We start from the raw sequence: 15,212 nt of genomic DNA, 5'->3' as shown, positions 1-15,212 counted from the left end.
ATATTTCCTCATCACTTGGGTTTAGTTTATCCATTGAAACATATATACGCGCTAATATTATTTTTATTTACATCAGTAAGTGAATTTGTATTGTACCATGCGCGCATGGTGAAATATGCAAAGTCTGGTTTCCTAACTTGTCAACTTTGTCGAGGCCTCTCTTTGGTCCTAAAATTCCTAATAGATGGGCTTCCAACAAGTACATTAAGGTACTTAAAAATAAAATTTGAATAGTTGCCTTCCTAAGATGTTAGAAAGGATACGTTTTGTATGAATACATACTATAGCGTTTTTCCACCCTCACCCACACATTATTTTCACCTTCCTCCCTTGGTGCATTAGGCTGCAGGGTTTCCATGCGACAGCTGATGATTACTTGAAAGCTGCTATTACTATCTCGATCTTCTTTTCACTCATTAAAAGAAATTCTGGAAGGGGTTTGAATCACACCATGCAAACCTCGTATTGTCTTCTAGTGGTGTGCCATACTGCAAGATTAGTTATTGATCTGATAGTGATTACAGTGTGCCGCAGCTATATTGGAGTTCAACATGCTGGGCAGCACTGGGGTCCACTGTAAACGGAACACTGTAATTAGGAGCAAGAAGAAGAGGCAAAGATGGAATATGAAGCTCCTCTTACAAAGGTTTATAATCGCCCATAGATGTAACTAGGTGATGGAAAAGCACATTTGGAAACAGTCAAGATGCTCATTGTGTCTCAAGAGATTAAAAAGCTGCTCTTGCACAAAGCCTCTTTTTCAGCTTGTTAAAATGAAAATGTAAAAAAAAAAAAGACAACATTTCAATAGATGAGAGCTATGGATTATTCCCACTGATGTGGATTATTCCTACCTGGTCTTGTTTGTTTACTTTTTAATGGAGATGGATGCAAGGCGGATATGTTTAAAATGATGACTTAGTGTTAGGTACATCTGCAACCACTTTATCATCATCATCATCATCACAATGGAACATCCAAATGGAGCACTTCAAAAAGTGGTACAATTTGGTGGTCATCCAATCCAGAAAAAAAATTCAAACTATCATACTTTGTGATGTCAGTAAATTGACGCAGTCAAAAAATAGTCCAGTGATGGCAGTTAAACTACACAGTATTTCTCTAATTTTTTATTTAATCCAAGAAAGTTTTCCATTTTCTAATTCATGAATTCAGTGAATAATCACCGTAATTAATTTAAGAAATATAATATTCAAAATGTGCGAAAAACATCGTAAGGAGAAATTATTTTTGTCGGAAAGCGTTGCCTTTTACATACTTCAACAAATTTAATCAAATGTATGTACATTGACGTCGCTAATCCTTGCTGACCGGCAGATGGCACTGTTGTCTAACCCCTCAGTTGTGTCCCCCCTCACGCTGCCTCTGCAGAGATTCCATACAGTCCAGTATTTGTTTTGCTGGATGTGAACCAGTGGCCTATGCATAAATGTATGAAGTCATGCAGAGTAACATCATGTCGTCTGATTGGATGCTTTATGTGCTCTGTTCTTCATTGTGTTCATCATTGCGTTGTGATGAGACGAGAAAGTTCTTTGGTAGCTGTCATGCAAGATCATCGCTGATTATGCATTTCGTGTGTTGATGCTCGATGCTGATGTTATTTGGTGCCACTCTCTTTTCTCCATCAGAAAACGACAACATTAATTTGTTAACTGATGCAAGTGTATTTCTTTTCTCATTAGCAACAACATCAACGTGAGGCTGCTGCCACGATGTCAGAGAAGTTTTTATTTTATGGTTGTAGCGCAGTGTGTGTCATGCATTGAATGACAAACTCATTACAGTCAAATAGGTCTGATCTTATTTGCTGCACTTTAAAAAAAAAAAAAAAAAAAAAAAATCAACAATAACAATGAGTTTTGATTGACAGCACATTCTAGTTTTGCCGACCGGCGCGCGTTCACGAGACGACACAAGTTGCTGGCGCGTGAACGAATAAATTGTGGTAGTTGCGGTTCAAACGTACAACGGCTGCTTGCACATTTCCCGGATACAGAGTCCAGGGAAGCCCCCCGCCCCCCTCCGAGCTGGTAGTGGTCTCCCTTGTTTTTGGAAGGAGATTTTTTTTCAAACACCCAGAAGTTGTCAAGTTGGCTAACTCTCTTAGCTGACTGGCTAGGTAGCTGGCTAGGTAGCTAAGCGGCACTCAGTAGCCGGAGCAGCTGTTAACGCACCGCCGCCGCCGCCGCCTCCCCCCTCAAATGGAGAACTACCCCGCCACCGATGAACTGGAGATCCCCCGGTGAGTCGAACGGCGGCGGTTTTACCATTGAAAGACAACCGTCTGCCTTGCAATTTGTCTAAACCGCTCGCTACCCTTGCGATCCAATGTCACGGTGTCGTGTACCGACACCACCAGTGGTTCCGCCGCCGTCTCCCCGCGCACACGCCTTCCCTGCTAGCCGCGCGGCACCTCCGAGCACCCGGCTGCGGATGATCGAGAAGCAGCGGCAGCAGAAACACCTCGCGCGGATGTTCCTAACCAGGAAATCGGATTAAATCCGAACCAGGAGGTTTTTTTCGGAACTGAGTGAGTGTGTGTGCGTCCATGGCGGAGTTCGAGGAGGACGGCGTCAGCCTCTTGGATCACGCGGGGGCCGAGGTGGGCGTGCAAGCGGCTGTGAAGATGCCCGGCGAGGGCTCGGTGTCGAACGGCGACTGTGGCATGTGTGAAGACAACATGGTCGACCAAGGTAGTGACAGCGTGGAAGCCTCCGTCGAGCCCGACAACAAGGCAGACATGCCCCGTAGGAGCAGTATCATCAAGGTGAGTGGAAATATGGAAGCTCATTAAAACATATTTGAATGATTTCCAATACACACCCTGATACACCAAATGGGCTTTTTACAGTAGTACATTGTGTACTTTGATTATTTTGCAAACATCAGTCATTTCAGATTGCCAAACAGGGATGACAGCATGTAGGAGTGGAGCCTTCCGCGTGTCGTAACCCCATGCAGACGTTTCCATCAGCTAATGCTAAGTTTGATACCACAAGACTCAGCATTAAAAAAAAAAAAAAAAAACGTGGTGTACAAATGACTTTTTAACAGTATTGGACCATGCATTTATCCCTCCAGTGGGAACCCAACTATCAATTTCTTAGGGAAACCACAATATGGTTGCTAATCAATACTACACACAACAGTATTAACATCATTATTTATCAAATGACATCTCGAAAACCAGAATAATATACATCATTCTCTGGAGGGATTCAGAATATTTTCTGCAGATTCCTCCAGGCATGATTGATGTTGCCTTTTTTCAGAAGACAAAAAAAACGGAGAGAATATGATTGGTTCAAGAAACACTCACAGTTGACGTTACATGGATCAGCACTACTTTATGGAAGAGAAAGGAGTGGTAGTTAAAAAAATAACATTATGACTTCTCTCGTTCCGGTCCAGTAGTTCCCACGTGTGGCATTGTCGCCGCCATGCGTTGAAACACTGTTTTTCTATTTTTCTTACCCAGCATATTCACAATGCTCAGTGGCCTGAAAACCAAAACAAAACAAGAGTCCCATAATCACACGACGCCATCGAGCACCCCTGTGAATCAGCGCGGAAGATAATTGATATGCACTGTGAAACACTTTTCAAATCCGAGCGTGCTTTTGCGGCCCTTGGCTTTTCCAACGCCGATGGAGAAACATCACGAGTTATTTATTGTCCATTATTTCCCTGGTGTTTAAATTTTGTTTTGATAAATTTGTGGATTTCATTTTGTCATTTTGGATACACAGCGTTCACTTTTTGTCTTTTCTGGACGGCATCAGCGTCCCAATATTTACCATGATAATTACGATGGTCCGCACCAAACCAAACACCGCGGGACATATCGCTTGTTTTCCTTTAAACTGCCGCAAACCAGTCAGTCTTGAATCACCCTCATTTTGCATTGTGTGCTCGGCAGCTGTCAAGTCACTTTTAGCCTCCGGCTATTTAAAATAAACATCATCTTCTCATTGATCCCAGCGTTAAAGGAACAAATGGACGCATTGGCTTTTTTCCTGCTCTCCATGGTGGCCTTTTGTTTCCACGTTTCTCTCTTTTTAACCATTTTAGACATGTCAGTGAAACTGGATTTTTTTTGGGTCTGTTTTCAAGACTGTTTGAAAAAACAGTGTTAAATGTTTACCCGGCCCCGTGGCGTATTTACACTTTGCGATGGAAACACAGAACTGGTCCATCTGGCTGGCGGCGTTAAGCAGTTGCAAATTAGCAGGTGTCTTGTGATCGTGATGATAGCCTCCTTTGCATTTCAGCTCACGCCAGTTGAAATGTATTTATCCTTTTTCACTAAAACTAAAAGGCACCCTATAAAGTGTGGCATTAATTGCCCCGCTATAGAAGAAAGAGTAGGTTTGTTAGCATCAGCGGCTAGCCCGTGCGTTTTTGGCGCGCGGTTAGCTTACTAGCTAGCTGTCTAAAGCCCTCAAAACGAAATAAAAACGCTTTAAAGTGTTACGGTGAGAATGTTTTCATTTTTTGTTGTCATTTTTCATTTTTTTTTAATTTAAACCTTTTGACAGCCAGCGTGTGTCAGCGTTGTTACTCACACTTCTCTGCGGCGTGGCGAATGTAACACCTTTTTCTTGAGAAGAATTTGAACACGGTTATTTATTTCCCTTTTTTGTTTATCATGGGAAACATATCATCGCCGCTAGCTCCCATCTGATTGGGTAGTGCCCCCCTCTTGTCCATTCATGCCGACGCTGTGGAAAGACATCCACATTGAGCATTCATAAGCCAGTCACACAACCGACTCTTGTCTCATCTCATGTGACAGTCACGTCTGGGCTCCGAGAAGACACAGGTGTTTTGTTTATCCCGCACAAGACGCCGTGTGTTTTTTCAATTGATTTCCAAGCCTCGAGAAAGCCTCTCGGCCCCGACCCCAGGTGGCTGGCACGTCGGAGAAATTCTTCCAGCCGTTGCAGATGTGTGCACATTGCTTATTCTTGCGTCAGATGAAGTGTAACAGAGTTACACAAGTGTCGCTCGCCTCACCCTTCCATTTCCTGGATTGCTCAAATGGCCCCCGGCCTTTTAAAAAAAAAAAAAAGAAAATTGCTCTAGAAATTAAAGGGAAAGGATTCCTTGGATCGAGCAAATGGGTGAGACGGCAGAGAAAAAATACTTGACCTAAGGAAGCGGAGGTTAATCTACAGGAAGTAGACACGAGTCATTAGCACGCCACGCCGCTGCTTTGACTCGCTCGCATGCTTTTGCCCGACTCGTAAGGATTATGTCTGCTCATGCATTCATACACATTTGCCAGTTTGTGTTAAGTTTTTGTGACTTCAAACACACAAATGGAAATGAGCTGAAAAAAAAAGCAGACTGCAGCATAATGAAGTTTTAACATGGGAACATTTCAGTCACGATGTCACTCGAGTTTTTACGGGCACCATTATTTCCTCACATGACGTACAAGTCTGGCTTTCTGAACTCCATAAAAGTTTGCCCTCATGTTGAACTTGCTGCTGCTGCAGCGACGATAGGGAAATAATAAATATAAAAAAGTGAGGGGAAAAAAAAAAAGAGTTCACTGAAAATGTCAACGCTGCCTGGAGACTTTGAGTCGATTCGTGTGGGCAACTTTTTCTCTCCGGAAGGGAACTTCCCGGTAATGCACATTGACAGGTACTTGTGGTCCACGGCTGAAGTCGGAAGCACAAAATATGTTCACAGTTCAGGAGGCGACTAGGCTGGCGGCGCTTTTGGATGTGATTTCATGCCTTAAAGCAGACGTGTCACGCTTTTTTTTTTTTCTTTTCTTCCCTCAACAATTTTGAAAAATTCCTAGGTGACCTAATATAATAAAGTGGAAGGTGTGATTTATTTTTATTATTTTATTTATTTTTTTCTTTAACCCTATTTTTCACCTTGCTGAAATTGGCCATTTTTTTGCGGCGCCGGTCCGGTCTGATGCCAGGCAGCTCATTCTTTTTCTGAACTTCCCAGGATTCGTCGAGACAGCGTAAGGAGAGGAAGAAGACGGTGTCGTTCAGCAGCATGCCCACCGAGAAGAAGATGAGCAGCGCCAGCGACTGCATCACCGCCATGGTGGAAGGCTCCGAGCTGAAGAAGGTGCGCTCCAACTCGCGCGTCTACCACCGCTACTTCCTTCTGGACGCCGACATGCAGTCCCTACGTTGGGAGCCCTCCAAGAAGGAGTCGGACAAGGCCAAAATCGACGTCAAGTCCATCAAGGAGGTTCGCACGGGGAAGAACACGGACACTTTTCGAACCAACGGGACTTACGACCAGATCTCGGAGGACTGCGCCTTCTCGGTTATCTTTGGCGAGAACTACGAGTCGCTGGACTTGGTGGCCAATACCGCCGACGTAGCCAACACCTGGATTACCGGCTTGAGGTATCTGATCTCCTACGGGAAGCATACGCTGAACATGATCGAGAGCACTCAGAATAACATGCGTTCGTCGTGGCTGGGTGAACTTTTCAGCGAAGCGCGCGGCGACAACAGTCAACAAATAACCATTTGCGCTGCTGTGCAGCTGGTCAAAAAGTTGAACCCGGGACTTAAAAATGTGAAAATCGAGCTCAAGTTCAAAGAGCTCCACAAAGTCAAGGACAAGGCGGGCTCTCAGGTGACGAGAGACGAGTTCATCGAGGTCTTCCACGACCTCTGCACCAGGCCGGAAATCTATTTCCTCTTTGTCCAGTTCTCCAGCAACAAGGAGTTTTTGGACACCAAGGATTTGATGATTTTCCTGGAGGCGGAGCAAGGCATGGCGCAAGTCAGCGAGGACACCAGCGCCGAGGTCATCCAGAAGTACGAGCCATCCAAAGAGGGTCGGCTCAGAGGCTGGCTCTCTCTGGACGGCTTCACTAACTACCTTCTGTCGCCCGAGTGCCACATATTCGACCCGGAGCACAAAACGGTGTGCCAAGACATGAAGCAGCCCTTGTCCCACTACTACATCAACGCATCTCACAACACGTACCTGATAGAAGATCAGTTCAGGGGTCCTTCAGACGTGACGGGTTACATCCGCGCACTGAAAATGGGCTGTCGCAGCGTGGAGTTGGACGTCTGGGACGGACCCGAGAACGAGCCGGTCATATACACGGGTCACACCATGACCTCTCAGATTGTGTTTCGCAGCGTCATCGACGTGGTCAACAAGTACGCCTTTGTGGCGTCGGAGTTCCCGCTGATCCTGTGTTTGGAGAACCACTGCTCTTTGATGCAGCAGAAGGTCATGTTTCAGCACCTGAAGAAGATCCTGGGGGATAAGCTCAGCCTGGATCCCCCCAAACCCGACGACTGCTACCTCCCGTCCCCCGCCGATCTGAAGGGGAAGATCTTGCTGAAGGGCAAGAAACTCGGAACTAACTGCACCGCCAACGAGGGCGAGGTGACGGACGAGGACGAGGGCGCCGAGATGTCGCAGAGAATGAGCATCGACTCGCCGGAACAACAGACGGCCGCGCCTAAGAAGTTCCAGCTCTCAAAGGACCTTTCCGACCTGGTCACCTTGTGCAAGTCGGTGGAGTTCAAGGACTTCCCGACGTCCTTCCAAGGCCAGAAGCATTGGGAGCTCTGCTCCTTCAACGAGGTCTTCGCCGGCCGCTGCGCCAGCGACTTTCCCGGGGACTTTGTCAACTACAACAAGAAGTTCCTGGCCCGGGTTTACCCGAGTCCCATGCGGATCGACTCCAGCAACATGAACCCGCAGGACTTCTGGAAGTGCGGTTGCCAGATCGTGGCGATGAACTACCAGACTCCGGGTCTGATGATGGACCTGAACATCGGCTGGTTCCGCCAGAACGGGAACTGCGGCTACGTCCTGCGGCCGTCCATTATGCGCGAGCAGGTGTCCTATTTCAGTGCCAACACAAAAGATTCCGTGCCTGGCGTATCGCCGCAACTCTTGCACATTAAGATCATCAGCGGGCAGAACTTTCCCAAACCCAAAGGCTCGGGCGCCAAAGGGGACGTGGTGGACCCGTACGTCTACGTGGAGATCCACGGCATCCCCGCCGACTGCGCCGAGCAAAGGACTAAGACGGTCAACCAGAACGGGGACAACCCGCTCTTCGACGAGAGCTTCGAGTTTCAAATCAACCTGCCCGAACTGGCCATGGTTCGCTTCGTGGTGCTGGACGACGACTACATCGGCGACGAGTTCATCGGCCAGTACACCATCCCTTTCGAGTGCCTGCAAGCGGGTTTCCGCCACATCCCGCTGCAGTCGCTGACGGGCGAGGTCTTGCCGCACACCTTGCTCTTCGTCCACGTGGCCATCACCAACCGGAGGGGAGGCGGCAAGCCCCACAAGAGAGGCCTGTCGGTGCGCAAGGCCAAGAAGAACCGGGAGTACGCCAGCATGAGGGTGCTGCTCGTCAAGGCGCTGGACGACGTCTTCAAGACGGCCACTCCGCCGCTGAGGGAGGCCACGGACCTCCGAGAAAACATGCAGGTCCGATTTGGTTGAGTCCACTCCTCAAGGTGACACCAAAGTAATGGTTTCTAAAACTCTTTCCGCAGAACGCCGTGGTGTCCTTTAAAGAACTGTGCGGCCTTTCGGCGGTGGCTAATCTCAAGCAGTGCATCCTGGCGCTGTCCCCGCGACTTAGCGCGCAGGACAGCGGACCCCTTCTACTCTTCAACCTGGCTGACCACTATCCAGTCATGGAGCCTCAAGGTTTACTGCCAGAGGTCCTCAAAAAGGTGGTCACCACTTATGACCTGGTGAGTCCAGTCGAATATGATAGTTTTAAAAGAATGACTTTTTATTCTCTAGCAAAGAGCATTGTAAGAAATGGACGGACATGAATGCGTTTGAGTTTTGATTTTCTTTTTGGCTCACCACCAGCATGGAAAAATAATCAGCGTCAGCAGCGTTCACATCAATAGCTTGATTTTTGCGGGGACACGCGGCCTTGGCGAGTTAATAGCGCAGCCGCTGCTGTTAAGTAATAAAATCAATACCCGCGCGTTACGCAACACACTCGGCTTCCCCCGTCTCCCATTTTTTTTTTTTTTTAATCTATTTTTTTTTATTTTGTTACGCACTGCTGAATTCCTTCCAGAGCCTCTTGGCACATTAGACGAGCGGATGTTGTTGTCAGTCGTCGCCGCTGAATAATTTAGCAGCTAATCAAATGCGCAGCACGGGCCTGTTTAGCTTTTTTTTATTTGTTATTACGTAACGCGCGCTTGTTAAGGTGACCCTCGCCGAGGTAATTGCTTGTGACGGAAAGAGGACAATTGAGTTCAGGGGGAAGAGAGTGTGTGTGCGTGTCAGGTATTTGCCCAGCACAACCACCAACCTCATGAAAACTAAGAGCGCTGTAAATAATGTGGGGGATCATTAGGACACACTGGGCTGTGTGTGACGGGCCCACCGTGGGGACGGACTGTTCTGCTTCCTAATTGGCGGGAAGAGAATCTGGGTCTGACCCCAGAGTTCTCTATAAAAAGAAGTCTTTTATGGGGAATAAAAGCTGCACTGCAAAGGGGAATGCAAATGTGTTTGCCACTCAGATGTGCGGATATACGCTGCGTTGCGTGTGCACCTCGAAAGTAATATACTAAATAAAATTTATTTTTAATTAATTAATTAATTTTAATTAATTAAAATAGAATTTAATTAATTTAATTTGAGCAAAATGTCTTTGTTAATAAACAAGGTCAGTGAATATTATGTTTTGAGCAGATAATTGATTTTCACACTTTGTAAAAGTTAAAAAAAAAAAAAAAAAAAGCACCTGCAGGATTGGCTGTGGCAAGATAAGCAGACACTTCCCAAACCACTTGGAGGAAAAAAAAAAAGGGGGCCCTGTATTTTGTCTGGGTGGAAGATGGAAGCAGCATCTTAAAATAAATCACATGGCCATTTGATTCCACCCTGGGGGAGGTAATGACAGCGTGCGCCACCTCAGCAATGAGCAGGTTTTTACTGCAGCTGCGGCGTCGCCACGATTGCACCGGCGGGGCTTTGCCGTGCTGCGACAAAATTATCATCGTCATTAAAAAAAAACAAAAAAAAAACACTATACTGTGTGCTTTAAGGAAACTCGCAAACTTTGCTAATAAACCGATTGCACACATGTTGGGAAATGAACGTGGTGTTGCAGCACATTTATTTTCACCCCGAAATCGAACGCCGGGATTGCAATCAGACTCGTGTTCCATTGCGTTTTGTCGTTTGTTGAAGAATTCACGCCGCCCCGTAAGCAAGCGTCTGCCTGCGGCGTCACAGCTAAACTTAGCATCTCGCCATGACTCACCCTGCCGTTTGACTTGCTAAAATTACCCCAAGAGCCACATTTTGTCTGCTCAAAGCCAGTCGCGTCTGCATTTCAGCCCTCCAGACGCGAGCGAGGCTTTTAATAGAAAAGTCCCTCCTGTCTGCTTTCCCTTTAATTTCAGGCTTTTGCGACCTCGCCCACGCGGGCCTTCCTGTAATAGTGGCTGCTGTCTTTTTCGGAGAGACCTCCCATGCGCAAAAGATTCCTGAAAACCACAGCGTGACCATGTGGCTAATGTGAATGCTCTGTGTGTGTGTGTGTCTTGGTGCCAGGTGATCCAGACCAGCAAGACTCTTCTGGAGAACTCTGACGGGGTCTACGAACGGATCCTCCAAACCCAAAAAGCCGGTAAGGATTAAGCTACATTTGGTTTATTTGAGGGACGGGCCAGTACCGATAGCAGGTTTTAGTATCGGTACCAAATTTCAAGGTAGATAAGGCTGGTAACTAGAAATTAGAAGAATATAAAATTAACATTCATTTCAAGCGATTTTAAGGAAATTTGGTATTAGGAGAGATATATATATATATATATAGGTCAAGTTTAAAAACAAAAAAATCTTATGTATCAAAATACAAGTGGTATCGGTACTTAGAATTGGTATCGGCGTCTACTTAATTGAGTACTCGGTCTGGAAAAAAAGAGTGGATATCGAACATCCCTAGTTTATTTCCGCAAAGTAACAACAGTCAGCGATATTTTGGGCCAGCCTCGTGTTTTTCAAGGCCGAGCAATATCCTCAAAATAATTGAGGATATCTCAAGCTAAACAAGCTGTTAGTTGGAGCTCCTCTTCCGCTGCTGCTTAACATCTTGCGGAGCACTCCAGGATGTGATGTAACTGTTATTGTAACACGCGCACACGCACGCACACAAAATGTGCCAACTCCTGTTGACAAAGTGCTGCTTTGGCGGTCACGGCGTTTATGAGCAAACACGAATCCTTGCTGAAGTGTGAATACAAACATACGCATTGGGGAAAAAAACCCCAATATTTATCTTCATAAAGTCAAATCAGATTAGAACAGATAGTGAAGGTTGCAACCACATCTACTCACTTTGGGAGTGTATGAATTGTGTTGTGTAGGAAGTGGGTGGCCGCGACCAGACAGGGCCTGTTGGTAAATCAAAAGACAAACACAGCTAAATCCCCCAAATCACTCGCTTGTAATCATTCATTCATATTCTGCCTGCAAAAACAAACAAAACTGGTTGTCCTTCTCTTTTACTGTGAGCCAAAATCCCAAAACAAAAGCTTCTCGTCTCTGAGCAATTTGAGCGCGCGTGTGGTCTCAACATGGGGGAACTCGTCTACCTGCGGCGCTCGCTAGCAAACGTCCCATTTTCCACAGTCAAATAAAATTCAGGGTAGATTAATTAGATCCAAGTTCATCTAATATTCACATAGCACAAAATGGTTTCTCGCTTCCAGGCACTGCTTTTAAAATAAATTGAGAAATAAATTGGATAGACACAGAATCGATAGAAATCCAGAGTCTTTGAAGGGTGAAAGTTGTCTTGAAATAGTGCAGACTTCCTGACTCTTTGCAGGCATTGCTTTTGTGGCTCTGCTAAGTTTAGAAAATGCCTACCAGTACCAACTCTCATGCTGCTCACTGGAAGTGGTTTGGGGGGCTGAGAGAGAAAAAAAAATCCCCCCGGCTTCTGCATAGTTGACAAGTTGGTCTTTGAAGCATGACTGGAAAGGTCTTTTTATTTTATTTTATTTTTTTAAATAAAACAATTATGAAAAGGACACATGACTAAAATAGACCACAGATGAAAACAAAGACACACAGGCGGATTCCCACTTTGGACTTGTAGTGGCATTGTTCATTGTTGAGTTTGAAAATGACCCTAAAATGGCTGCTTCAAACCAAAATTGTCTGGGCGCGCTTGTTCGGACCCTTCATTTTCCAGATAGTCTAGTTGCAATTCCCGAGTTTGCGTTCAACTGTCCGTCTGCTGTCCTTGCGCAGTCACCCTTCAGGAAAAGAAGGATCTTCCCTCCTCCCGCTGTGCTCCTGCCAGATTCTGTCCAGTGTTGCTAGGCAACCCCCCTACATATACGTGTGTTACGTTCGCGTCTTGTCGTCATCACGTGCAGACAGACGGAATTGGAAATGCGCGGTAAAGAGGCGCTGGCGTGATGTCATTCAGCGTTTCACGTCAGTCGGGGGAAACGCCCCACGGATTATTCCCCCCCTCTGTCTTCTCGTGTTTCCATGGCAACGGCACCAACAGGACCCACGAGGAGCCTCGATTCCAGCTGAGGGCAGAAGCCGCCGATAATATGTAGGTTGCGTGCCCGCCCGCCCGCCAGAACCTCGTAAGCTAGCAAACGTCAAGCACGCTCAAACGCCACCGAGGCTTCATTCCTCTTCATCCAACGTCATCGTCATCACCTTGCCCGACCGACTGTGTACATTAACGTTACGTTTGTTCCTTTGACTTTACTGCCTCTTAAGACCCCGCCTCACTTGCGTTCCAACTGGAGGTTGTAAAAAAAAAGCAATAACAGTCTGGGCCATTAAAAAACACACACACACAGAGCAGAAGGACGTCTCCCCTCCAATGTTCATTCGCTCAGAGTGCAGTTTAGCTCTCGGTTACACACTCAAAGGTTCCCGCGGGGGCTGGCAATACTTTGAAAAACAATAGCTTGAAATGATGCCTTTTCAATGAAGGCATTTCAAATCACATTTCATACCGACTACAGCAAAGCCTCGGCTCAGCAGGTGCAGCCAGTTCTGGATGAGGGAATAAAAAAATGGTTAATAAAAAAAGTTCTCCCATCTCATGTTGATTGGTGTCTCAGCTATGCAGTTCCACCAGAACCTCCGTGACTTGGCGGTGAAGGAAGGTCTGAAGGGTCGCAAGCTTCATAAGGCCGTGGAGAGCTTCACGTGGAACATTACCATCCTCAAGGTGACTCCTTCATTCACAATTGTCTTCTTTTTTTATTTATTTATTAAAGCAACGTCATGATGTACTGACAGTGATAAGGTCAGTTTGGCTACCAAAAACATTTCTATTGTTCTCTGCCTTCAGGGCCAGGCGGACCTCCTAAAACACGCCCGCGGCGAAGTGCAGGAGAACCTGAAGCAGATTCATTACGCCGCACTGACGTGCGACCTTGGCAAAGGACGACCGGCGAGCGGCTCGTCCGACTCCAAAAGTAGCCGGCGCAGTATGGAGGCCATTCCCGAGAAGGCCACGGCCGAGGCGGAGCTCACAGACGACGACGATGACCAAGACGACATTTGACGTCCATCTCGCATTCCACCAAAGATTTTCACCTACCAGACGTAGCCGCTGAATAATCTTCAGGTATTTGTCCTGAGGAAAGCGACACTTAAATTCCATAAGAAAACGCTCGGCCTGCGTTAACGACGTCATCGGGCCTGTACGGTAGTATCCTGAAGTTTGACCACCAACCTCAGGAAAAACTAACAGGAGGCTAGCCAGTTTGCGGTTAACCAGTTTGCGGCTAGCTTAAGAAGCTAACACAGCAGTTGCTGGGCGGAGTGGGCGGGGATAAAACCGATGAAGTCTTGCGGAATTTTCCTCACTGGATTTTAGCATTTAGAATTCTGCAGAGATATTAGCAGAAGACTTGTGGGATTTTAGCTTCACGTAATTTAGTGGGAGTCTCGTGTGATTTGCCACATGGTACTTTGGCAAAAATCTCTCAAGGTTTTTGTAAAAGTCTCACGTGGTTTTGCAGAAATCCCATCTGATTTTTACGTCTTATGAGTTTTACGAGATTTTCTGAAAGTTTCGTCTTTTGACTTGAGGTGCAATGTCTATTCCAATTTTTGATCATGGGCCAAAAAGAATTACCTGAAATGTCTGGAGTAGCTCCAAAATGTTACGACTTTTCAGGTCGATGGACCATCAAGGTTACGCCGTACACGATGATCGTAAAAACATTGTACTTGCCTAAACTCCCCCGTTTCTCCCGCACAAGATTCGCAAAGTTTATGAATTTTATTGCATTGGTGCCTGGTGAAGTTCTTTGCGTTCTGGACACACACACACACACGCGCGCGCACACACGTATTCCGAGATATTCCTTAAAGCACAATAGTGAATGTGATGGGAAGAAATGTTTACATTCCTGAACTTGTTGCGTGCCAAGCAAACCTGATGTGTATATATGGAGATACCTGTTACTCCCCCCCACCCCCTTTTACTACTACCTGGGTTGGAAAAAAAAAAGATTTATTTTATAAAAAAAAATATATATATATATATATATATATATATATATATATATATATATATATATAAAGGAAAAAAAAGGCATCAGTTAAGACAAAGGGGTTGGATTTGAAAGCTTTCTTCTTCTTGACGCCGGCACTGAAAGGTAACACCTATATATATATATATATATATATATATATATATATATATGTATATGTACTATGTGAACAAGTGTGACGGGAAAGATTTCTAAGCAACCAGCAAGTGCATGTGCAGAACCACCAGTGGACATTCTGCATTAGGTTAATACGTATGTGGACCCTTTTTACTTTGGTAGTGCCCAGTACTGTTCTTGGATCGGTTTGCCAAGTTCATAAACACAATGTACAACTTATTCAATGTGGACCAAGATGATAATTCCCTCTTGTTAGCTTCTAGAAGTTGGAAGATGTTTCCACTGCTGAGATCAAACTGCCTAATTACACAATCGTGGTCAGTTGAAGGGTGCAGCTGGCTGCTGGCAACATATTTTGAGTTTATAAATGTTCACTTGTGCAGATCTAATAACAACAATGCCACAAACAAGGCTGTCTTTCAGTGCCGTGGTGCGTTTCTGATTGCAGAATGGAGGGAAATAATTAGCATTTTAACTGATTAGCAATCAGTTGGTAAAAAAATAAATAAAAAGCAT

The 15,212-nt window shown here is 45.7% G+C and overlaps 1 protein-coding gene across 1 annotated transcript; it reads left to right on the top strand.

Annotated features, from left to right (window-relative positions):
• The first annotated feature begins 1,914 nt into the window (after nt 1-1,914).
• On the top strand, nt 1,915-14,524 carry LOC119135785 (inactive phospholipase C-like protein 2). The gene is made up of 6 exons (XM_037273661.1): nt 1,915-2,791; nt 5,998-8,481; nt 8,550-8,753; nt 10,588-10,663; nt 13,134-13,243; nt 13,367-14,524. The coding sequence occupies exons 1-6, from the start codon at nt 2,573-2,575 to the stop codon at nt 13,580-13,582; spliced, it is 3,309 nt and encodes a 1,102-aa protein (XP_037129556.1). The 5' UTR covers nt 1,915-2,572; the 3' UTR covers nt 13,583-14,524.
• Nucleotides 14,525-15,212: the final 688 nt, after the last annotated feature.

This window comes from Syngnathus acus, chromosome 16 (genome assembly GCF_901709675.1).
Source record: "Syngnathus acus chromosome 16, fSynAcu1.2, whole genome shotgun sequence".
Lineage (NCBI taxonomy): Eukaryota > Metazoa > Chordata > Actinopteri > Syngnathiformes > Syngnathidae > Syngnathus > Syngnathus acus.
The sequence above is the reverse complement of the archived record's forward strand: the minus strand, read 5'-3'. Positions and strand labels throughout refer to the sequence as shown.